This window comes from Labrus bergylta, chromosome 16 (assembly GCF_963930695.1).
Source record: "Labrus bergylta chromosome 16, fLabBer1.1, whole genome shotgun sequence".
NCBI lineage: Eukaryota > Metazoa > Chordata > Actinopteri > Labriformes > Labridae > Labrus > Labrus bergylta.
This window is the reverse complement of record NC_089210.1, coordinates 16,469,178-16,493,276: the sequence shown is the minus strand read 5'-3', so window position 1 is coordinate 16,493,276 and position 24,099 is coordinate 16,469,178. Positions and strand designations below refer to the sequence as shown.

The window sequence follows — 24,099 nt, the reverse complement described above, 5'->3', positions numbered from 1 at the left end:
AAATGTTAATCCACCAACCACGGCTGCGCCCTCAAACCTCTCCTCAGCCAATAGCGCCTCTCAGCTGAGGAAAGCGCCCACTTCCTGTTAAACTGTGCACAGAGGGAGGGATGGACCAATGCGATTCAAGCTCATGAATAATGGAACAGAAAAGACCCCTCTATCAAACAATTTCTTCCTGCATGGCAGCCTGTGGGCGTCTCCTTTCTCTGCATGACAGCGAGCGCACTAAACCAATGTGAATCGCTGGCATTTAGCAAAAGCCGCCGCCCCCCTTTTCCTCTGTCTCCACTGTTTCCTTCTTTTGGATAGACTGTGACAGCTGTCAATGTGTTGTGCATCTTCGTGAAGCAAGGACAAACCCGAAGGGTAAGTAAACAGTTGTCTTTTATTCGCTAGATCTGATTAAAACGGAATATTTCCTCGCCGGACGCGAGCGCGCACCAGGACGCGATGTCCTATGCGCGTTTCCGCAGCTGGCTTGCTGTAGGTGCTTCAAGTCACGTTCGCCTCACAAATCAAGAGTATAAACAGACGATAGATTTCAACAGATTGCAAACAGCCGGAGCTCTGCAGTCATGCGGCTGTGTGTGGATGTTTGGGGAACTCGTCCATTTGGAGACCTGTAGGCCTGCAGGACAGTAACAACCAAAACATTCCTTAAAGGGGCAATGAACAAGGGCATGATGGGATGATTGTTGCTTTTCATGAGAGTTTTAGCTAAGCAATCATGAAGTGGTGTCCGAGGCACGCCAGGGTCAGAGAGAGGAAATCAGTACAGGACATTTCTCCTCATTTATAAAGATTTATAAAGATGGGCTTTATTTCTGTCTTGATTCACGTCAAATCAAACTCTTAAACTTTCCCCTGTCGGTGTTAAATAAAGTCGATTCTTTTAAAGCCCTTCTCCACTCAAAAATGTGTTTTTCTTTTGTTGCTCCACTTCGATGATTGAGGCTCTCCGTTCAGGATGATGTTTGTGTATTTGACATTTTACATCAGCTGTTTTCAGGTGAACGGTTTCTCTGTAAGTGTGTCTGATGTTCTGACTTCACCGCTTCTCTGGAAGCCAATCACAGCAATGCAACAAGTAGCCTATGATTGGAAACTTGAAACGTCCCGAGCAAGAGACACCAGATTGTAGATTATTCAATGAATGAGAGGGAGTGATTGGATGTAGTTTTTAGGATTTTTAAAGAGTGGATTAAAATGAATGCAAATACAATGACACTTTTGACATGTCTTTAATCACTTAGGTTTAAAACAGATGAAGTGCATTAAAATATGGTTTTCACCTATCTGAAATTGGGTTGTCATGACACCAGAATGTTAAACTTCTTCATGATACAAGTAAAAGATAATATCAGTAACACTGCAACACAAATAGAAGTCCTAGGCATCCAACACTGGGTAACTTCTTGGTTTCAATTATCAAAATTTGCAGGCAGAGGGACACAGGTGGCCTAGTGGTTAGTTCGCACACCTGCATGTACAGATGCTACCGTCCCGGGTTCGAATCCAACCATGTAATTCTCCGCTCTCTCTCTCCCTGATTTCCGACTCTGTCCACTTCCCTGTCTCTCCAATAAAGACAGAGAAAGCCACAAAAAATATTTTTTAGACAGGGTTCAAATTCCTACACACCGTCTATATTCAGCAAAAACACTGGCGAGCTTTACAGAAGCTTTTCCAATGTTTTTGTGCAATTTAGACGGTGTGCAGGAGCTATATTGCAATTTTTGATGGATCTTATTCTCTTCCACGGTTGCGCACCTGTCTTATAGTAATTTTAAAAGCACCGATCACTTAAAAAAAAGAAGCTGTGTCTTTTTTAAAACACTTAATTTTGGTAAGTATCAGAGTATGGAACATTTTGACAAATCTAATCTGAGCTGCATTCCGTCTCCAGTTTTGGTTTATCTGAGCCTTTATCAAGCCAGGACAGCCAAGGAATTTCTGACCAACTTATTCTAAATAAACTAATCTAATCAGTCACGTTTATTCGGATCAACTTTCTGCTGAGCAGTGCAGAAACAATGTGAAAGTTGTTGAACAAGAAGAGTGTTACTCGGTGTGTGTGCATCAGTTGTAGTTTTTCACATGTCCCAACATCACCCCCTGATTACTACATTTCATTGGAACATGTCAACAAGTTCTACTATGGATCAAGTTTATACCTGATCTGTGGCGTCCTCCACCTCTCCCACGCCACTCCCCCGTCTGTTAATGTGGTTGCACCATTTCTGCAAACAGGAAGTGAACACAAAGTTGTATTTTACGTCAGAGGGAATGCCCTCCTCTCTAAATTAGCTGTTTAATGTTTCCACTACCAACAGGAAGACGGATCATTAAAAACCGCTGTAGGATGCATTAGCAGAATGTATTTATCCGTCCACAGGCTCTCTGGTGCTTTTATGGTGTCGTTACTCTGATCAGATTAAAGTCACGCAGAGCCAACGTGTAGTTTTTGTAAACAAAAAGAGGTGTAGCATGAGTTATCCTTGAGGAAGATACCCTTTGACTGCAGAAGATTGTACCCAGAGCAAACACTGCAGGCCAACTCCCTGTCACCCAATGAACCTCGTCACTGTTAAGCTTCAGACTCAGTTTATTACCTCTTCAGAAACACGTTTACCTTCATTTGTTGTCTTCAGAGCTGCTCTGGTACGAACAAGGATTGAGAAAGCAGGTTTTTAAATCACACAGTGGTGTAATGTAATGATGTTGTGAAATAGGATGTGTGGTGACCTGTTGATGTCATGATGGTAACGTGCAGCTATGTGAGGAAATGTTACTCAGAAAGAAAAGTAACATTAAATTTAGTTTGAAAAGTTTCCCCATTATAAGTAAGCTGATTAGTTCTGTATCCAAAGAAATGAAACTAAGAAAAGACGACCGTATAAACGTTTTACTTTCTCTTGATAAATCCTCCTCACTCTGTTCTGTGTTTTTTTTTTTCCCAGCATGCCGCTGGCTCGCAGCCTGTCTGTCACGTCCCTGTCAGGACTGGAGGATTGGGACGAGGATTTTGATTTGGAGGATGCCGTTCTTTTTGAGATTGCGTGGGAGGTCGCCAACAAAGGCAAGAGTTTCTGTGTTTCCTGTGTGTGGACATATCTTTGTGCATGCATGCGCCTACTTTTTGAAATCGGAAAAAAAGATAAATACCTGCACATTTTTAAAGATTTACTTCTATGTTTTTCCGTTCTCTCCTGCATGGCTGTTGACACATTTTGTCACTTATGTTGTGCTTCAATGTTCTTGGTGAACGGCCACTTACCCTAGAGGCAAAAAATATTTCTAAATATCTAAACTGAGGCAATCACAATACCACAACTACAAACTTTGATAAGATACTAGCAGTGGTGTAGTGGTCCCTAAAGAAGCGTGGACACTCTTACATTTTTGCTTAAATGTTTTTTTGTGGCACTTCAGACGGAAGATAAACATCCTCTGTTATAAACATTGAAGACTATACTCTTGCATATTTAGTCAGTGTGTACTGGCCAATCAGAGACAGAGGAGGAAAGGTCATCCCTTCACCATCCTGCGACGCAATATACTGCTGAATATTTGTCAATCAATCAACGGTGTGAATCAGAGGGGATTTAGTACCTGAGTATACCCTGCAAATAGAAATCTTTGGCACCCGTGATTGTTTTTTAATGACCAAAAGTTGCAGACAAACTCCCGCAAGCATTCTTACATTGCAGTAAAACATTGGCAACATGTCGGTACAGAAATATTCCTAATGATTGTGTGCAGTTTAGACCGTGCTCTGTCTTTCTCTTTCTCACAGCAGCTTCTGGGTTAATAAAAACAAGACTGAAGATCTGTGGTTTTTTAAAGCTGCAGAAAACCTTTTAATGCTATCAGAGAGATTGCACAGTTAGGAAACACAGCTATCGATAATTTGACAACCTTAATACAAACACAGAATGAAGATGAATGAAAAGAAGACCAAAAGGAAACATCTGTAGTTTTCATCTGTCTACACGGGTCACTCTCTGCGGAGGATTTATAACTGTAACATCGACTTATCATCATTGTGCCTCACACACGTTTAATCACATTACATCTCCGTCTCGAATGTGTGTGGCATGTTTGCTTCATGTGTGAAGTCGGAGGCATCTACACCGTCATCCAGACCAAAGCCCGAATGACCTCGGAGGAATGGGGGGAGAACTACTTCCTGGTGGGTCCCTACGTGGAGAGCAACGTGCGCACTCAGGTGGAGCTGATCGAGCCCACAAACCCAGCGCTAAAGAGAACCATTGACAAGATGAACGCCAGTGGCTGTAAGGTACTACCACACACACACACACACACAGCTGTGAGTTCACGTTGTGTGTGCACATAGTCGAAGTTATTCTGTGTGGTGAATGAGCTGTAATGAAACGCAGAGCTCGTCCACCGCCGCTCTCTCTCTCTCTAAAACCTGTGACATTTCTTTCAAAGGTTAGAGGTTGTATCAATGTCTCTCTGTCTCTCTCTCTCACAAAAATACACTCCAGAAATAAACGTGTGCGTGCGTGTGCGTGCGTGCGTGTGCGTGTGTGTGTGTGCGTGTGCGTGTGTGCGTGTGCGTGCGTGTGTGCGTGTGTGTGTGTGTGTGTGTGTGTGTGTGTGTGTGTGTGTGTGTGTGTGTGTGTGTGTGTGTGTGTGTGTGTGTGTGTGTGTGTGTGTGTGTGTGTGTGTGTGTGTGTGTGTGTGTGTGTGTGTGTGTGTGGTGGAATCATGGGTCAAGGCTACGAGTGGTGGTGATACTATTTTAAAGGGATAGTACAGCATTCAACAAATCCAGTGGTTTATATTTTACTAGTTGACCTTTGAACTCACTTCAGAGCAGCACCACAGCAGCACTATTTATAGTTAACTTGTTTTTTTTTTTTTTTATGAGAAGAACCTGTGAGTGTAAACCAATCAGAGCCCTGCTTCTCACTTTTGTTGTTTTTGAAGCTGGACTTCACATTCCCGCCGTGTCCCATGACCAAATTCATCAAGGTTAATCTTGGATTGTATGGATGGAATGTGTTACTGTTAGAGAGATGTGGGCCTTGAAATTAAGTAATTTTAATATACTAGAAGAGGACTAGACCGTTCATCTGCACATACAAACATGTTGAAACGAAAAAGCGTCATGCATCGTTTCCTTTCATGAAAGTGAAAACTGGAGATTCTGGGGGAGGGGGAGACAGTCACATCATTTCCTCAAGTGAAGCAAAAAGTGTAAATAAGATCAAATGTGATCCTGCATGTTCTGTGAGTCATACAAAGAAAAACTGAATTCCTTTTTATTCACTCAGGTGTACTTTGGGCGGTGGCTCATCGAGGGGAGTCCGTACGTCATTCTGATCGATGTGGCGTTCACCGCCTGGTCTCTGGACAGCTGGAAGAGCGAGCTGTGGGAGCTCTGTGACATCGGCGTGCCGTGGTTCGACCGCGAGGCGAACGACGCCGTGCTGTTCGGCTTCCTGACGGCTTGGCTTCTGGGAGAGGTTAGCTGCTTGTGATGAAGGGAATGTTGAACTATTGGTGTTTATGTGCAGAGAGAGAGCGACTATCTTTAGGTCATTTAGAATGTTATAAATGAGTTATCGTCATCTGAAGCACTTTAATGTCACAACCCTCGAAGTTTATAAAAATAAGATGTGTGAATGCCTGTTTGTGATTTTTTTCAGTACGCAGCCCAGAGTGAGGAGCCTCCGCACATCGTCGCACATTTCCACGAGTGGCTGGCCGGCCTGGGTCTGGTGCTGTGTCGACACAGGCAGCTTCCCATTGCAACCATCTTCACCACTCACGCCACGCTGTTAGGACGATACCTGTGTGCTGGAAATGTGGACTTCTATAACAAGCTTGCAAATGTACGTGTTTGCATAAAGAAATGTTAAAGGCTTTATATGCGATTTTCACACTTAAATATAATATAAATCAAGTATATCCTCTGAAAATATCTCTGTGAGTCATGACTGTCTACAATGGGTGTAACACCCGAGTCCCACTGTCTGTGATGTTTTCAGAGTTTTCAGAGTCCTCTTCAGTTTGTTTACAACGCACGGACAGCCGGCTGACTCCTCCCCTCACAAATAAAAGTTGTTTAATTGAGGGACTAGAGAAAAAAAGCATACCATACTGTACTACTGCTTAACTGTGTTTCTAGATCACGCTCATTTCAGGTAAATTTTCATGCAGTGTGAAGATACGAGCATAATAAAGATCGCTAGCATTAGCATGTTTTATGCTGGTGCTCAAGGGCGACATCTGCTGGATCAAAAAATCACATATAAAGCCTTTAAAGAATAAACTGATAGAGGAGCAGTTTGGATCTTTAAGTTTTAGTTTATTAATTTATTTGAATCAGGGACAGTGTAAAAAAACAACATTAGTCTCAACAGAGAAGAGATGCTTTGTACCTGATTTAGCTAACAAGCTAATTTCCATCTGCTGTCCCTGGACAGAAGACGGCAAGACTAAAATACAAATCAACCAGTCATGCACGCTCATGCACATTTCATAAGAGAGATTAACCTGTGATGTTTGTTCAGAATAAAATAGATTATCAGACGCAGGATGTTTTTTTCCATGCAATGTAAAACCTGCTTCATGTTCCTCTGTCCTGGTTGTGATTGGTTCAGTTCAACGTGGATAAAGAAGCAGGCGACAGGCAGATCTACCATCGGTACTGTTTGGAGCGGGCGGCCGCACACTGCGCCCACGTCTTCACCACCGTGTCTCAGATCACAGCCATCGAGGCAGAGTACCTGCTCAAGAGGAAACCAGGTGTGTGGAGGTGAATTCATGTGTGAAATAGCAAAACTTCCTCAACGGTTTCACTCTCCTCTCATTTGTCACCAGGACAGAAAAACAGGTTGTTCTGCATGAGGATGTTTGATACTTTAAATAAGCTTCTTCTGATTTCTCTGCCTCTCTGCTTTCTCAATCTCTCCCACCACACTTCAAGACATCGTCACTCCAAACGGCCTCAACGTGAAAAAGTTCTCTGCGGTGCACGAGTTTCAAAACCTCCACGCTCAGAGCAAGAACCGGATACAGGAGTTTGTGAGAGGACACTTCTACGGGTCAGAGACGTCACAACACACTGTCAGAACTTAAAAAGAAGGAAATGATGTTGTTTAAAAAAGACACAAATCAGAGACATACATTTCTAATTATGAATCCTGAATATGTTTACTAGCAAAATAACTTGTAATAGACTTTATTTTTTACTTTCAGGCACCTCGATTTCAACCTGGACAAGTGTCTGTTCCTCTTCATCGCTGGACGCTACGAGTTCTCCAACAAAGGAGCCGACCTTTTCCTGGAAGCTTTAGCCCGCCTCAACTATCTCCTCAGAGTGAGTGTGTTGTGTTGGTGTCGTCTCTTAACTGATGTGTACACAAGTTCATATGTTTATTCAGATTTCAGATTCAGATTTTTATATTGTCCTACAAGGGGAAATTTGTATTGCAACAGGAGCACACAGAAGACAAGAAACACAAGGACAACATCACCATAAAAACATAAACCAAAATGAATTAAAAAAAAATAATCAGACAACACAGCAAAATATAAAACCAAATAAAAACAACGCCATAAAATCAGTCAAGAGCCCATACCAGAATGGAAATTAAAGTTATTAAAGTGCAAAGTGGAGGTGTGCAAATGTGCAAGAAGGGCAACAAATGGCTAATTGTTGTTTAACATATTCATTGCACTTGGTAAAAATGAGACCTGGAGTCTTTTAGTTTTCCTCACAGGCGCTCTCTTATATTCACCTGTATGATCTACCTATTGCAGGTCAATAACAGCGACGTCACTGTTATTGCGTTCTTCATCATGCCAGCTCGGACGAACAACTTCAACGTGGAGACCTTGAAGGGACAAGCAGTCAGGAAGCAGCTCTGGTGAGGGTTCATGTTTAAAAATAAAGAAGAAGAAAGTCTCCAAACTTCAACAAAAAGGGACACATGGGATTTCTCTTTACAGCCAATCACTTCAGCTTCAGCTCAGAACGTATTCAAGAATGTTTATTCTCTTTCCTCTTGTCTCTGACAGGGATACCGCTCAGACCGTGAAGGAACGCTTCGGAAAGAAACTCTATGAGTCACTTTTAGTGTAAGTTCAACATTTTTAGTTTACCTCATGAAACCTGTAAGATGTGGAATAGAGTGAACCATATGGAAATGTTTGTCAGCAGAACTAGGTACTACAAAAAAGAAAAAGAAAAAACTTTCCCTGCATGTAATCCCCCCACTCTCTCTCTCCCCTGATTTCTAACTCTATCACTTGTCCTTTCACTACAAAAAAGGCATAAAAAGCCCAAAAGCAAAAACATTTTCCATCTCCATAATTCTGTACTTCAATAACTAAACCAGGCCATAGTTCAGTTTAAAAGTAGTTTGTTTGGAATAAGCTTAATGGTCGAGGTTAGGGGTGACAGCCGGGCCAAGGTGGGGAGGATGGGGGCGTATGGAGAAGTGAGATGAAGGGGTGAGGCAGTCTTACACATACAGGACGACACAGGTGATGGTATTAGGGAGGCACAGATGAAAGACCCGATGAGACAAAGGTGATTACATTTGTGAGAGAGAGGTTTAGTCCTGATCCTGACTTCATGTTACTTCATAAAATGTTAGAAGAATGACGTCCCAGCTGATCACATGTATCGTTCTCAACGTCTCATTTAAGTCTTAATCCATTTCTTTTTTTTTAGCGGGCAGCTTCCAGACGTGTCAAAGATCATGGACAAAGAGGACTTCACCCTCATGAAGCGCGCCATCTTTGCCACTCAGAGACAGTGTCAGCCTCCAGTCTGCACCCACAACATGCTGGAGGACAGCAGCGACCCCATCCTCAATTGTGTCCGCCGCATCGGCCTCTTCAACAGCTCGGCTGACCGCGTCAAGGTGACCGGCAGTCATCAGAAGTCCTTTTAATGCTTTAAGACGCAGAAAAGATTACCCACCTCCAACACAGATTTCTCTGTTCCTTTGTTTGGATTGTTGTTCAGCCGGAGTGTAGATAAGTTCACATGAAGGCAGCATATACCAGAACTTTAAACTTGATACGATACTAGTACAAATTTAACAATATCTATACCTGTTTTGATGCCATTGTAACAAGAAGAATCGAAGTCCTAGGCACACAATATTGGGAAATTGTGCAGAAGTTTGCAGGCTGGTGCTGCAGATTAATCGCACTGTTTGGTTGTCAACAATGTGTCCGGTGACCTGATACTGAATGGCTCTCCCTTCTCCAGATTATCTTCCATCCAGAGTTCCTTTCTTCCACCTCTCCTCTCCTTCCGATGGATTACGAGGAGTTTGTTCGGGGCTGTCACCTCGGGGTCTTCCCCTCTTACTACGAGCCGTGGGGCTACACTCCAGGTAGGACTCCTGGTGGATGAATGTATGTTTGCAGGGTTTTTAATTTTTTTTTTTAATGAATAGTTAATCGGGCCTCTTTTGTTTCTATCTCTCTCTCAGCCGAGTGCACAGTCATGGGGATCCCATCCATCTCAACCAACCTGTCTGGCTTCGGCTGTTTCATGGAGGAGCACATCGCCGACCCCTCAGCATACGGTCGGTTTCTCTCAGTCTCTACAAGTTTGTCTCAAAAAAATAATAATTTTCCAAAGAATGCGTGATACCTTCTTACACATCATGCTGTTTTCTTCTTGCAGGTATCTACATCATGGACCGGCGGTTCCGAGGGGTGGACGAGTCGTGTAACCAGCTCACCTCCTTCCTGTTTCAGTTCTGTAAGCAGAGCCGGCGTCAGCGGATCATCCAGAGGAACCGGACTGAGCGTCTGAGTGACCTCTTGGACTGGAAATACCTCGGCAGGGTGAGATCCCCCGTTCCCAAACCAATCATTTTGTTTCCATGATCACTTTGAAAATGAGTGAGGTTTTTTTGGGGTTTTTTTCCCGCTCCAGTACTACGTATCAGCCCGTCACATGGCCCTGGCGAAGGCCTTCCCTGACACCTACATGTATGAACTCAATGAGCCCACCTCAGTGAGTAAATGTTATTTATGCAGATGTAAACATCTTAACACTTCAACTACAACATGATCGACACACTGATGCCTTTTGTTCCTTCTCCTCAGGCCTCTGGTTTCCGTTACCCTCGACCGGCTTCGGTGCCTCCATCTCCGGCTCTGTCCCGCCACTCGTCCCCCCACCACAGCGAGGGTGAGGAAGAAGAACGCTACGACGAGGATCTAGAAGCAGAGAAGGACCGTGTGAACATCCGACAGCCCTTCAAAAACAAGACCTCTGCTGTCCCTGCAGGCAACGGAAGCAGCGACGACGGAGAGAAAAACTGACACACACACACACACACACACACACAGTACAGGCTAAAACCTCACTAGTGAAACCTTCTCCCTGGCATTCATTTACATCACTCTTTGCAGCCGTGTGAGTTTGAGTGATACCTTTATTATCAGCTTGTTGTGAAAAATTGCATCGCTGTCAGTGTCTTCCCAACCTGTGTGTACCTCAGAGTTTTTTAAGAAACATCACTCAGTTTGATTTTTTTTTTTTTTTTTGGGTATATTTTCAGTTTTCACCAGCAGTGCAATCAGTGGTTTTCACTTTGTGGAGTAGACGCAGCAGCTAGATAAAAAAGAGCTGCACGTCAACTCGACACGGGAAAACTGCCAAATCAGGGTTGCTGGATTTTTTGTAGCGTACTAACACTGGATTACAAAGTAGGTCGATAAATAATAAGTACATGTTTCTGGAGGCTTTCTATACTTGATTCAAAGGTGGGTCAGAGCGGGTAAAACAGTATGACCTTCCTTTTTACCAGCATGTCATCTTCACACGTTCAACATCAGGATAAAAACAACAGACAGTTTTAGTTTCTGTACCCACAAAGAGCTCCGATTTCTTTTAACGTCTGACTCTAAATTAGCTCCACTGTACACCTTGTAGCATTTTCTTCTTTCGGTTTTTCTTTAAAATGCCTTATTTACAAAAGAACTTCCCAGAAACAGAACAAGAGCAGAAGCTTCAGCAAACAAAGAGTGAACACGTATGTGTGTGTGTTATGTACCGGTATGTTCTTTTTCTAAGCCTTATTGCATCACTAAGGAAGCCATGAGCGCACATACATCCACCTATTTTATTTTACTCCATTTTCCCCGAGATAACAAGTCATTTTCGGTTGTTTTCTTGAGATCTGGCCGTATCTATCTTGACATCCTGGGCTATCAGAGTTGGTTTTCCCGTGATGACGACTTAATTTCTTGAAATCCCAAGAAAACCACATTTTTTGTGGGAAAACCAAGAGTCTCTATCCCGACATAGCGAGATAAATGAGTCGATATCTTGAGAAAAATAACCAAATTGGTTAATTGGTATCAAAAGTGGGAAAAGATGTCGGGATGCATGTCCCCTTAGGGCTTCTGTACATCACAACCTCTCAGTAACAATCACAAAAGAATAACCAAACACTCCTTTTGTTTGTCTGACTGCGTGTGCGTATGTGCGCCTGTATGGATGGAGAAGGTTATTTCTCAGCCTCTCTGCTTTTGCAAGTATTTATTTGTGAGAGGGGTGGAGTTGAGACAGAGAGAAGACGAGGGGGCTGTGTCCTGAGCCGTGTTTTCAGGTGAAGAAAATCAGAGAAAAAGACCAGAAGAGGAGTTAAATATGTCTCGACTGTTTGTCAGTTTTTAAAGAAGGAAAATGGATTAACCAGACGTGGACTTACACTCCCTGTAACAGATGTATTCGTTACAATCTTGCACCAGATGAACTCTAAATAAAGCTGAAATAAATGTACCTGTTAGTGTTTTACAAATGATCTCTGGTTCTTCTTTCTTTGTACGCATGCACTTTATTGAAACACAAATACTCAAGGTCGTTTGTTCTCAGTAACACACTGGTCCTGGGAGATCATCCGCACATCTCATCCGCTGTAAACCTTCTGATATATCTGGAGTTTAACTGCAGATGTTGAAGATCCTTCAGATATCTCTGCCTCAGCACAAGTAAACCTGGCCCCCGTGACCTTTGCAAACTGTGAGAAAATAAATAAGATGACAACATCAATTATTCAGCTATTTGCACAAACATCATTATCTCCACCTAACCCTCGAGCAGACAGTGAAGTTAAATAACTAAGTGCTTTAAATTCATATTAAACTTAGGTTCAGCCTCATGTTACTTTATTTACACTTGTAGGTAGATTTGATTTGCAGCCGATGGGATGATGACATCCATTATGACATCACTTAAAGGTCACATATTCTCCTCCTCTTCTTCTTCAGTGTAAATCAGTCTCAGAGCTCCTCAAAACATGTGTATGAAGTTTCTTGTTCTAAATCCACTCTGATCCTGTATTTGATCATGTCTATTAACCCCTCTATTTCAGCTCTGCTCAGAACAGGCTGTTTCTGTGTCTGTACCTTTAAATATGTAAATGACCTGTGTCTGACCACACCCCCTCTCTGGAAGGGCTTGGGTGTACTCGGTGCTTTCTCACTCCATGTCCTATTGTTGACGGTGAGAAGGCAGACTCAGAGAGCAGAACAAACACCTAGCTGTGGGAGTGTCACCCACCTGGGGGAGGAGTTACTGCCCTTTGTGATGTCATGAAGGGAAAATCTGGAGCAGGCAAAAGACGGAGAGGATGGACTTTTCTCATCATTGGGGGGTTTGTAGACGGACTAGAGACACATGTTAGTGTTAGAGTTTGCATAATATGTGACCTTTAAGAGAAATAGAAAACTATTGAAAAAAACTAAATCATGATAAAAGTGCAGGTTTAAAGTACTTAAAGGGGAACTTTAGCTTTTTTATTAGAAGAAAAACTGCACTTTAAACTGTTATTCCTGCAAGTTTCCTAGACTTGCTATTGCAGACTTCAGAGAGTTGACAGGAGAAGAAGTTGAGAACATAAAAGTGTATTAGATAATTTCACATTAGAAGAGGATCTCTGAGGAACTGAGTTTTGTTAGAACAAATAGATGTCGGCATTTATCAGCATCTTAGAGGAAGAGTTTGCTTAACATGCAGGACTCACCAAGTAAACTATTCCAGAAGGAGTTGTATGTTGCACTGCCGGTCACAGCTCCGAGTCGGGCTGGGTTCCTCCTCACTGTGCGCACTGAGAAGCCACCAGGGCCGGTCACCTCCACCTCCACCACATGATAGTCACTTAACCTGCAGAGGGCAAAAAGAGGAGGGGAGGAACAGGTGTGTAAGCAGATATAAAAGGCTTCATCAGGTGAGTCAGATGTTAAGGAGGACTCACGCCGTGTCAGACACAATCTCTCCCTGAACACCAGAGAAGCCGAGAGTTCCTGCTGCCACTGCTGCCGCCGCCATGGTGTTCACGTTGTTTGGAGCGAGCGGGCACAGCTCAGCCACCGAGCCTTTGAATAAAACACGTCTGCCCTCTCCCTCCGTCCACTCGGAGAGGACGTCTCCTGTCAGCCGGAAGCACGATGGATGCTTGGACATCCTGATAAACAGAGCCTGAAAACAAGTCAAGAAAAACGACAACACCATCAGGTTAAACAGAAGATTCGTCAAATCTTCTCCTCCATCATTCAAATGTTGAGAAAAGTCAGATATTCTGTCAGATATCTGGTGAATAAAAAAGCAATGAGAAAAGGCAATGGAACGAGAAAAACAAAAAATTTAAGCAGCAAGGGCTGGAATAAAGATTTAAGGGGCAACACATCACATCTGAAAGGATTTTAAGGTCAGCATGCACCAGATGTGTAATAACTGTACAAAAGTGCAAAGATTTATCCTTAAATACCTCAAGATCAAAATATCAGTCAGTGGAGTTCTTGACCTGGAAGCATGCTCAGTCTAACACCACACCTGCACCACCCCAGTTTACCTCCAAGCCCCCGCTATCATTCAGCCTCTGGATGTCCTGGCCTCCCCACAATGCACCACTGGGGACGTAGAGCGTGTTCCCGTGCTGCTGAGCCGCCTGACGCAGCTTCTGGTTCAGATCCGGATCAGAGAGGGCGGAGGGAGATCCAACCTGAGAGGAGCAGGAACAGAGAGAGGCTTATCCTGTGCTTCACAGTGAAAACTGCAGAAACTTTGAATCCGACTCTTTTTTTTTTTTGCATACATTCAGGACTTTAATTTAAGAAAACATTTATTAAATCGTAATTTTCACTGAAACACATAACGTGTAGGCACTCATCAAATAGGGATGTGTTGGTTATATGAAAATAATTTTGCAAAATCCAAACTAAAGTTGTGACAGCTGGAAAAAAACCTGAATTTCCAACATCTGCACAAAAACAACACAGAGGACGCTCTCACCATAAAATGAGACCGGGACAGGAAGTGAGGTCCAAAATCTTTGACTATCTGTGGATGGCAGACCTCAATGATCACATGACAGCACCTGAAAGCACAGACATTATTCAATGAGAAAGACAGAACATCATGCATGTTCTCTGTGACAGTGGTAGTGTAGGAAAATAGTTTGGAGGGTTTATATTTGTGTGTGTTTGCACCTGTCTGCAAAGGATGACAGGTCCCCGAGTACAAGTTCATCAGGGACTAAACCTTTGAGTTTTTCTGAATTTCTGTTCCAGACAAAAGCCAGAGTCAGCCCGAGGGCGGCTCCGTCTTTAAGGATCCTCTCCACCAGGAACTGACCTGAATCACACAGAGCGAAAACATCCAGATGTGTTCTATTGTGACAAGAGTGATTCATTTGGATGACAGATTAAAGAGAGAAGTTCAGACCCAGATGTCCGTATCCTACAACTCCAATTCTCTGAGAGGGAGAGCCGGTCGCCATGTCATCTGCAGAGAACGCACACACCAAAACACACGTTTTCTTTTGACCTTATTCCCTATCTGATCGCTCTCAAGTTATTGCTCTACTCACCAGATAATCTCACACTCCTCCGAGCCGTGTGCCGATCACAATGACACACAGCCCACGACTCCAGGAATTGTGGGGGAGCAGAGTACAAGTTTGACTCAGAGACGCCAGTTAATCATTGTTTGTCCTTCTGTGTGTGGAAGTGTCACAGACTGGGCTCCTCCCTTTGTGCAATTTCAGTTGCTGGTGCATTCAGAACCTCATTTATATGCAACTCAATTTATATTAATGCATATCAAACATGTGCTTTGCATCAGCCAACATGTCTACATGTCTTTGGCATGCTCAATTTAAGATGTTTTGATATCTGTAGCTCTGTTGTTGGAAATGTTTCCACTGTTTTTATAATCATATCAAAATGTAAGTGTTCCTCGAGAAATTACATAAAGCGTGGCCATCTGGAGAACTCAAACATTTATATTTGAGGCTATTAATTCATCACAACCCACCTAAAACTCCTTCCTGTTTTGTAAGTCAGTATCAGCTGGTTGTTGTTGTCGCTGGCTTTCTATGGCAATCAGTTTCCTTAATATAGATTTTTTTTGCTTTTTGTCTATATCCGACGGGGTAGTTGATAGATTAGGAAACAGGAGAGACAGTGTGGGGAATGACATGTGGGAAAAGAAGCCACAGGCAGGACTTGAATTCCCACAGCGTCATTCTTCTTAACACATTGCGTCACTTTTGCAACTTAAGTGTATTGACCTTTCTATTTTAGACATTCTAATCATGTACATCATTTAATCTGCTTTTGTTTTGCTACCCAATCATTACACCTAAAAGATCGACTGAAATCAATACAATATACTATAACGCGTTTCACCTTCAGCTTTCTTAAAATGCATTGTTCGCTCGTTGTTTGCTCACAATAAAATTCAGTTAAGTTATTTTCAGAGTGTTGCAGATTATTGATTATTTTTACATGATATGTTCCTGCAATCGCGGGCACCTGAGAACGTATAGGAGGCTGTGCACGGGGAACCCTGTTGGCCATTTACAATAAAAAATACTGTTTGATATTGCACATATACAGAAATGATTGCATCAGCTGCAATAAAATACACTTACATACACATACTCACATACACAAGCACACATGACTAATGGGAAAATGTCTTAATTTGTCCTATGAAGAATAAAGTTTTGGATATCTGAAATGTGTATTTTGTCTTGGAGGAATGAATCACAGATATTTCATATGAATATCCACTCTAGCTGTTAGATGTTAAAACCACCATGAGTTCATTAGAACTTCCTGTTTGTTCATTTTCTTTTGAGACACTGCAACTCAGAATGTGGCCATTTCCGTTCTGTACTGCCAGCATCATCCTGAAGTTTCATACACAGCAAGAAAACAACCTTTATCACATATGAGTTTACTACCAGGTCAACTTTGTCCCCTGGTGTGATGATGTCACCAATATACTCCAGCTGAAGAGGTCAAAGGTCAGCTGTTTGTCCAGGAGGAAATCGATTATCAGAGTGCAGGGATCGGTCCTAAGTCCATTTCTGTGAAACACCAACAGACAGAGCGGCACAGCCAGGAGAACAAGACAGGAACATCTGAGGATTACATGTGTTGGTTACCTGGACAGTAAAAGGAAGAGTTACAGACACAGAAGGCAGGAGAAGGTGAGACACAGGAGGACGGGTTCATCTTACTGAGACACACCTGCTGGAGCTCTGAGACCATGGACATCCTGGAGACAGATGCCTATGACAGGCGGCAGAGGAGAAATATGGTACCTAAAACAATTTGTTCTAACATTTAATTTTGATACTTATTAAAGCTTTGACATGAGAAGTAGACAAACATGCAATCGAATGACATGTCTCCCTGTTTCTCCCTGTTCCCCTCTCTCTGTCAGTCCTGTAGTCTCCTGTTTTCCCTCTTGCCTTTCTTTTTGTCTGCAGCTCTGTACTTCTACCTGTTGACTCCTGATGCGCCCTCGTCCATCATGGCTGCAGGTGTCAAATCGGCCCCCACACTGCTGCTGGCGGCAGTCGTGCTGAGCTGGAACGGAGGTCGGAGTGTCCTGGGTGTGGTGGGAGGGCTGGTGTTCTCTGCTATAGGTGACTGGTGCCTGGTGTGGCCGGAGCTTTTCCTGCATGGTGAGAATCAAGTTTGTATATCGGAGGAGCACATAAGCAAAAACGTTGTGATTAATAAAAAACAATTTTTTGTGGAATTTGAGCAAGTGTGCGGGCCTATCTTATTCCTCAGTTTAGGATACTAACAATTATTTAAATCACAGATTCTGTATCGTTTTTAAAACAGTATTGAAGGCCCAGGGTTTGAGAATAATAATGCATTGCCTAGTTTGAAGAATGTAATTATAAGGACAAACATAACTCTTTGAATTTGATCAATAAACCTGCAAGATTTGCACGATGTCAACATTATTTTCTTTTAAAAGTAGTATGTGTTACTCATGAGTTTCCTGTCTGTTTTCAGGAATGGGTGCGTTTGCCGTGGCTCATCTTTTCTACTCACTCACCTTCCTCTCCAGTCGTTTCTCGCCAGAGTCCTCCTCTTCTTGTAACCGTTTTCTGTATCTGATCCTGTTCCTGACGGGAGGAGGTTTCTACATCTACCTGTATCCATTCCTGCGGAAGGCCCCAGACGCCGAGCTCCTCGTTCCAGGTGTAGGAGCCTACGTCTTCTTAATCACTCTGATGGGGGCGTTAGCCATCAGAACTCGCCACACGGCAGTGCTCATGGGAAGTTTGATCTTCATGGTGTCTGACGTGTCGCTGGCTCTTCAGGTTTTCAAGGCGATCCCACCAGCGGAGAATGGTCAACTCGTTGTCATGGTGACATATTATTTGGCACAGCTGCTGATCGCTGTTGGGGATGTAAGGGCAACGAGGAACAAGGAAGATTTTTCAAAATGGAAGAGATCCTAAAGTGGATCCCTGTGGCATCCCGGAAGTCTGAATATCTCCCTCGGTCCGGTAAACAACTGAAACTACCTGGAAATGTTTATGTCTTAAGAGTTTTTAAATATTAACAAATCAAAATGAAGGCAAAATGGAAGATTAGGACATTTCAGTTTCAAGTGGCTTGCAAGTAAAAATGTCTCTACATAACACATTTCACTTTTTTTTTTTTTGATACTTGGGTTTTCACAATGCCAGAATTTAAAACTTTGATATGCAACTGGAAAAAATTAAATACTGATACAACTGGAATGAAAGTAGACGTCCTAGGCACCTATTGTTGTATTATTTCTCGTTTTCATTTCGTGTTGTGGTACTTGAAATCGCTCTTGGTCTCTTTTGAAAGGTTTGCCTCTGATGACTCTGTCATCTCCAACACACCTGTCTTTGTTTTTTGTTATTTTTCTGCTTTATTATTAATAAGCAAACTGTACACAGCGCTCCGCGAGACACAAATTTAACTTTAGCATCTTTTACAGACCGCAAAAGGTCTTGAGAAACGTCAGTATGTGCCGACCTGTGACTTTAAGGGAACCAGCTCTGCTCTCTCTCTTTGGTTAAATATTCCACTGAGGTTGTGTCATTTTTTTTTTTTTTTTAAAAGCTTCAGTTTATTTTTGATACTATCGATTCGATCATGAAAATCACAGAGATCGCAACATACCCAAAACGTTTGACAAAATGATCTTTCCAGCGGTCATAACATTTTAAAACCAAAATCTTAAAAAAAAAATTAAAAAAGAAACTGAAAGCGATGCAATAAATATTAGTTAAGAATATGTATTTGTATTGTGTGATTTATTACAACATATTCCAATCAGTGGCTTTGCATTACATCCATGTTGAGGTGTAGGTTGTACACGTGGTGACAATGGTTTCCATTAAAGGTATTTCAATTCTCCTATTTGTTTTGTTCATAAATAAATATGGTATAAAAAATAAACAATAATGTCCGTACTTCTGAGTTGTGTTTTAAGAGACAGGGGGCTGAAATACTTTTGCTCAGTACAAGGGGGTTTACATATTAACAATTTAAAAGTTCTTTACACACATCCCGTGATGGAGATGTTTGGGATTACATTCATGATATGACAAACTGAAACACTGGACTAAAATAACAGCGGCATGAAAAAGGTTTTTTTTATACATACGAGTTATTTACACAATACAATCCAGCTCCTGGATTACATGCAACATATCCACAGCGTCTGTAGAAACAAACAGAGACATTTCTCAACATCTGTGAGCTGTGTGCCATGTTCTGTTTCATCTCTGCAAGCCGACACTAGAACTGGTGACGTCAGTGAAACTTCAACGATCCATCCCGTTTTCATCGTGCTGCCCGCGGAAACATGCCACTCTTAAGCGCTCGCAGAAGTCCAGTTCTTCCTGCAGGAGACAAAAGTGCGACTTTAAGAGGACTTTCTGAACTGAAGAGAATATTTTTTGGGGTCTATAATACTTAAAAGAAATAAGAACTGAATCAACTTTGAGCGACATATCTGAATGGAGATCAGTCCTACAAACCTTTATTAAACCTTCAGGATTTATGTTGCATCGTCTTTAATCTTAATTGGCTCACAGAAGTTTTGACAAAGACAAGACCACCGTCCTAACAACCAGCTGATGAACCCTCAGGCTGTAAGAATTACCTGACTCTCCTCTTTCCCTCGGAGCTCTCTTGATCGCTGCCTGAGTAACTCCTCCAGGTTTAGAGCGGGATTCCTGCAGTCTTTAAGACCCTGCGGACACTCCTCCACCAGACTACACACATCAGAAACACAGACAGGTGAGGTTAATGATGTAAAGGATGAACGAATGCCAACATGCGGACAACAGTAAGGCGGAGGGTGATTCTTACCAGCACAGAGCGCCCAGCACGTGCTCATGGAAAGGCGAGTGTGTCGTGCGGAGAACAGACACCAGCTGCTGCACCATTCCCATGGAAAGGACTGTGTCTGCAGGGGGAAAAGACAAAGAGTTATATCAGACCGAATAAAAAAATAAAAAAAAAGATCCTACAATAATGTAGATTAAAAAGACAAACATCATTACAAATATTTTTTTTTCTGAGGATGCCAAACACTCAAGGTCGTGTGTTCCATTAGAAAGATGACCCGAGTGACTCGTTGAACAGCATCTCTTGTTCGTACCTTTCTGTTCAGCATGTGACGTCAGCAGGTTGAACAGAAGGAATGCCGACTTGGTCCTGACTTTCTCGTTCCCCGTCTGCATCCCTCGCATCAGCACCGAGAAGCCATCGTGGGACAAGAACGCCTGGAGTCCTGCCTCCTGCTCCCGAACCAGACCTGAAGTCACAACAAGACGGTTTGATGCTAAGGTGTAAAGTAGATCTTTTAACACAGGCTTTAAAACGCCTTCTGATCCTGATTGAGCAGCTATTTACAATCAATACAAGCCAGTTTCAAAAAGACTGTTTTAAGGATTATTGAGTTGTAGGGTTTATTTTTGCACCACTGTCCAAGGTACTCACACGACACAGCGTAGAGGGCTTTGACTCTGACCGTGGCGTTGGAGTCCGAGTCCGTCAGCTGCAGAAGTTTTGGCAGTGCTCCGTTGCTAAGCAAGTAGACCTGCACCTGCGGCATGTTCTGTGCGCAGCAAGCGATGAGCTCAGCAGCTCGCCACCTCAGCCCACTTTGAGGATGACACAGATACTGGGAGAGGCACAGCTCCAGTCCACCCAGAGTCATCAGGTCTGTGAGGAAGAAAAAAAAGTCAGAACAGCGCTAACAAACATTATCTTTATCCATGAATCAATAATAATCGTATTTATCACAAACCTCTGGCATTGTCCAGGTTCTCGCACAGCTCTGACAGAATCTCAAAGGCTGACTCCCGCTCATCTTCATGATCTTCATCTCGCTCCTCCTCTCCTTCTTGCTCCCCTTTGTTTGCTCCCTCTTGTCTCAAGAGAGCCACGCAGCGCTTCATCTGCTCGACCTCGTCCATCTGCCCTTTGCCGACTTCTGCAAGAGCGTCTCTCAGCCACGTTTTCCTCTGAAACAAAGAAAGGGCACAAGAATGTCCAAAGTGAAGAACTTCTTCCTGCCCTCTTCATCGAACAGACGAGACCACGCTCTGTCTTCGATGCTTGTGCCCTTTCTTTGTTTTATTTGATTGTATTTGTTCTCGTCATGAGAACAAATAAAATCTTTAACTCAAAAAAAAAAAAGAATATGAAAATTCAACCATCAGTGACTCACACAAAGCAAAGATGGAACAGTCCTGCTATAACACTCCTGCACTCAAACCAAATGGACTTGAAAGTCGGATATGATTTCAGAAATCCCCACGGGTCGTTACATAGTTCAGGTTCTGATAGTCATTATGAGATAAAACGGCTTAACACACAAAACATTTGTCAAAATGTCCACAAGTTGTTGCGCATTCAGCGTCTTAATATATGCTTCAGGATGTAGAGTGCAGTAAAAATAAACAGTACATGTTAATCTCTCGTGTCTCCTTCTCAGGCTGGTTTTAGGACCATTTAAACCAGGGATATCAGACATACGGCCCAACTGCAGGTTTCATCCGGCCCGCGAGACGTTTTGGGGAAGAAGGGGGAAATGTATTGAAAAATATTTTGAGATTTTTTTTATACATTAAATATTTGTACTTATTTTCCCCAAATTGTATTAAAACCTATGTAAAATGAGCAACTTAACGGGGCACTTTGAACTATCTTCTCAGCAGGGAGTATCACGAGCTGCTCCTGCATTACGCTGGAAATACATCACATCAGAAAACAGGCTGAACACCTGAGAGAGGTGACACAGAATGCAGGTTTTCAAGAGAGATCGAAGGAACGATATGTCTTTAGTTTTATTTGCTCACAAGTTGCCAGAATTGTATCAGAGCCACGGGACTTAACGACAGGCACACCGCTGCACTGCGCGCGCATCATGACAGTCTTCAGTTCACACTTCTTACCAGTTTCTCCTGTCTTCACTGATGTGAAACAAAAGTTTGACTAACGATAACACAGCTTCCTATGGAGTGAGCCACAAAGAGCAGCTCGTGCAAATAAAAAACAATCATCTCCGTCCTGCGTAAAGGCCCAGACCGTCTCCTCACATCCAGACTAAGTGGAGGTTGTGGACACCGGCGTTGAGCCTGATGCATCTCCCGACTAGTTTTACCTCTGGTTATTGTAAAAACAGTAAATTAAAATGAATAATAACTGATTTTAATTACAGATGGTTCATTTTTAGGTCACCCAGAGGTGAACGTGTTGTGTTGATCACCTAAAAGTTTCAGCGCGACATCACTTCTAAATGCAGTAGCCTGCTGTTGCGCCTTCATCACCAGCTTTCATCAGAGTGTAAAAATATAACTATTACTGAACATTTCATTCTGATACAAACACGATATCAGGCACAGGCTGTCCGATCATACAGAGGTCTGCTGGTTTAACCGTAGAGCAGCGCTTAAATACTTTCTCGAATTGCGCACGGAGATGGCACAGATTCAAGGCGCATAAAAAGTCAGTGACAGAGTTAGATTACGATAGTGTCGACACTTAACTGAGTTTACTTAGTTGAAAAACGTGCACTCCACCCAGAGCTGATCAGACTGCTGCACAACGCTGAAGGATCAATTCAAGTCTGTTCGTTTGGAAACATGCAAACTGTGCTGTGGCCTCTCTCTCTCTCTCTCTCCCCAGGGCAGGTAGAATAACCTGTGTCAAAGTTTCTATAACCTTGAACAGCAATATTAAAACATAATATAGTAATCTCAAACAAAACATAATTATTGATGTTGTCTTCTGTAATGTGGTACATTTAAATATTTCCATGTGCCAACATGTATTTTTGCAATGACAGTTAACCCCTCTGCTTAATGTTAATGTTAAAGTTTTCTATACAATCATACATTAGCTTATATATCCACATGTTGAGTTATAGTGATGTCTGCAAAATTAGTCCAGCCCACTTGAGGTCTCATTTGAACAAATCCGGCCCCGGACCCAATAGAACTTTGACACTCCTGATTTAAAGTCACCTTTGAAGCATCTTCTTCTTCAGTTTGAGGTTTTTCATTCAGAGACTCTTACCTCATCTGACATGGGTTCAGTAGGAGCAGGTCCCTCTGCAGCTGATCCGGCCTCCACTGCCAGCTGCAGCACCCCCTGAAGGTTCGGGGGATACCTCCTGCCCTGCCTGTCTTCTTCCATATTGTACACAGCTAAGGAGAAAAACAAATCCAATTAGAGTGGCACAGAAAATTGGATTTATGACATAATGTTCACTCTGTCATGTAATAGGAATCTTCAAAACAGAATAAACTAACAGATAGATTTAAACTTAATCTGACATTAGTTTAAATGTTCTCACCAAATTTATGCTTAATATGATAAAACAGAGAAAATCCAGCAGTCCTACATAACCTCATTAGCTACAGATTAGCATAAAGCTACGTACAACATTTAATCCCATTGACGGAATAAATAATTACCTTCCTACCTCTTTAGGACTCCTTTAAACAGTGTTGACTTAATCTGCCCGCTTCTTCTGCTTGGCTTCAAATTCAGTTTTCTGCCCTTATAAACACAGAAACATGAATGTGCTAGAACATTCTAGCTAGCTGATCTCACGAGTGGTAAGGAGGCTGCCATGCTTTACCGTAAACCCTGTACCAAAGAGGAACGCAAAACAAGAGTTTAAGTCGTAATAATGTCTGAAGTCGTTTGATTAGTCTAAGCTTTATTTTTCTGTACTGATTCAGTCCTTCGAAACTAAAATAACGTAATTAAAACAATAACAGGGCATTGGTATAGAAAGCCCAACAGAAAACTACAACATATTAGCGTAATTACGGTAAATCACTGACGTCCTGCGCACGGCTTTCAGAGAGTATCAGTGAAGACGAGAGAAATCGCCGCATGAGGAATATCTGCAAGGAAAACGTTTGTGTCCAATAAAGCAACACTTACCGTAGCTAAAGAGGACATTTCTAACTTTATTTAAAAGTTATCCAATCAGGTGTATCAATAGTCTATTTGATGTACAGTTTTATATCCGTACCCTGAATCTTCTACAAAGTTTTTTTTTGAGGGAAGTGAATATTACTTTCACTAACATAAGTTATAATTTAAATTTGAATAGAAGTATTAGGTATTGGAAGTGGTAGTAGACGTAGAGGTACCAGTTTTTCGGATTCACTTTTATGTCAAAGTAGAAATGTATACATTCTACAAATATTATATACGTTGAAAATACAAGTTCAAAGGGTATTTTTTCAGATTCATAATAAA

General features: G+C 42.3%; 4 protein-coding genes across 6 annotated transcripts; 2 read left to right on the top strand and 2 right to left on the bottom strand.

Annotated features, from left to right (window-relative positions):
* The first annotated feature begins 205 nt into the window (after window positions 1–205).
* Window positions 206–11,819, top strand: gys1 (glycogen synthase 1 (muscle)). Its single transcript, XM_020653192.3, has 16 exons — window positions 206–369; window positions 2,964–3,082; window positions 4,122–4,303; window positions 5,307–5,498; window positions 5,682–5,867; window positions 6,639–6,783; window positions 6,965–7,082; window positions 7,237–7,357; window positions 7,801–7,907; window positions 8,059–8,118; window positions 8,717–8,909; window positions 9,263–9,389; window positions 9,489–9,584; window positions 9,686–9,849; window positions 9,941–10,021; window positions 10,114–11,819. Exons 2-16 carry the CDS (start codon window positions 2,965–2,967, stop codon window positions 10,330–10,332), a joined length of 2,109 nt encoding a protein of 702 aa, XP_020508848.1. The 5' UTR covers window positions 206–369; window position 2,964; the 3' UTR covers window positions 10,333–11,819.
* A 13-nt stretch (window positions 11,820–11,832) lies between these two features.
* aspdh (aspartate dehydrogenase domain containing) lies at window positions 11,833–15,028 on the bottom strand. Of its 2 annotated transcripts, XM_020653195.3 has the most exons (8): window positions 14,886–15,028; window positions 14,741–14,800; window positions 14,506–14,650; window positions 14,309–14,393; window positions 13,869–14,018; window positions 13,272–13,495; window positions 13,041–13,180; window positions 11,833–12,035 (listed from the first exon to the last, which is right to left on the bottom strand). In XM_020653195.3, exons 2-8 carry the CDS (start codon window positions 14,793–14,795, stop codon window positions 11,998–12,000), a joined length of 837 nt encoding a protein of 278 aa, XP_020508851.1. In that variant the 5' UTR covers window positions 14,796–14,800; window positions 14,886–15,028; the 3' UTR covers window positions 11,833–11,997. The 2 variants fall into 2 exon arrangements, with proteins under 2 accessions (XP_020508851.1, XP_020508852.1); XM_020653196.3 differs by lacking the exon at window positions 14,886–15,028 and having other exon boundaries at window positions 14,741–14,879.
* Window positions 15,029–16,357: 1,329 nt separating this feature from the next.
* tmem86b (transmembrane protein 86B) lies at window positions 16,358–18,779 on the top strand. Its single transcript, XM_020653197.3, has 3 exons — window positions 16,358–16,624; window positions 16,751–16,994; window positions 17,338–18,779. Exons 1-3 carry the CDS (start codon window positions 16,574–16,576, stop codon window positions 17,787–17,789), a joined length of 747 nt encoding a protein of 248 aa, XP_020508853.2. The 5' UTR covers window positions 16,358–16,573; the 3' UTR covers window positions 17,790–18,779.
* On the bottom strand, window positions 18,406–23,483 carry hspbp1 (HSPA (heat shock 70kDa) binding protein, cytoplasmic cochaperone 1). 2 transcript variants are annotated; one of them, XM_020653194.3, is made up of 8 exons: window positions 23,301–23,483; window positions 22,900–23,030; window positions 20,627–20,843; window positions 20,317–20,541; window positions 19,976–20,131; window positions 19,684–19,780; window positions 19,475–19,586; window positions 18,406–19,211 (listed from the first exon to the last, which is right to left on the bottom strand). In XM_020653194.3, the coding sequence occupies exons 2-8, from the start codon at window positions 23,017–23,019 to the stop codon at window positions 19,134–19,136; spliced, it is 1,005 nt and encodes a 334-aa protein (XP_020508850.1). In that variant the 5' UTR covers window positions 23,020–23,030; window positions 23,301–23,483; the 3' UTR covers window positions 18,406–19,133. The 2 variants fall into 2 exon arrangements, with proteins under 2 accessions (XP_020508850.1, XP_020508849.1); XM_020653193.3 differs by having other exon boundaries at window positions 23,309–23,482.
* Between the last annotated feature and the right edge of the window lie 616 nt (window positions 23,484–24,099).

Bases quoted from the DNA above. Each gene is read 5' to 3' on its own strand.
- tmem86b (XM_020653197.3), top strand. From the start codon at position 16,574: ATGGACATCCTGGAGACAGATGCCTATGACAGGCGGCAGAGGAGAAAT. The intron at 16,625-16,750 runs GTACCTAAAACA...TCTCTCTGTCAG, and splicing joins GGCGGCAGAGGAGAAATATG to TCCTGTAGTCTCCTGTTTTC. The intron at 16,995-17,337 runs GTGAGAATCAAG...GTCTGTTTTCAG, and splicing joins GCCGGAGCTTTTCCTGCATG to GAATGGGTGCGTTTGCCGTG.
- aspdh (XM_020653195.3), bottom strand. From the start codon at position 14,795: ATGGCGACCGGCTCTCCCTCTCAGAGAATTGGAGTTGTAGGATACGGA. The intron at 13,496-13,868 runs GTAAACTGGGGT...ACTTGTTTTCAG, and splicing joins ATGATAGCGGGGGCTTGGAG to GCTCTGTTTATCAGGATGTC. The intron at 12,036-13,040 runs GTGAGTCCTGCA...ATTTTCTCACAG, and splicing joins CTTCTGGAATAGTTTACTTG to TTTGCAAAGGTCACGGGGGC.
- hspbp1 (XM_020653194.3), bottom strand. From the start codon at position 23,019: ATGGAAGAAGACAGGCAGGGCAGGAGGTATCCCCCGAACCTTCAGGGG. The intron at 20,132-20,316 runs GTGAGTACCTTG...TTGTGACTTCAG, and splicing joins AGCCCTCTACGCTGTGTCGT to GTCTGGTTCGGGAGCAGGAG. The intron at 19,212-19,474 runs GTAATTCTTACA...TGTCTCCTGCAG, and splicing joins GAGGGAAAGAGGAGAGTCAG to GAAGAACTGGACTTCTGCGA.
- gys1 (XM_020653192.3), top strand. From the start codon at position 2,965: ATGCCGCTGGCTCGCAGCCTGTCTGTCACGTCCCTGTCAGGACTGGAG. The intron at 7,358-7,800 runs GTGAGTGTGTTG...TACCTATTGCAG, and splicing joins GCCTCAACTATCTCCTCAGA to GTCAATAACAGCGACGTCAC. The intron at 8,119-8,716 runs GTAAGTTCAACA...CTTTTTTTTTAG, and splicing joins CTCTATGAGTCACTTTTAGT to CGGGCAGCTTCCAGACGTGT.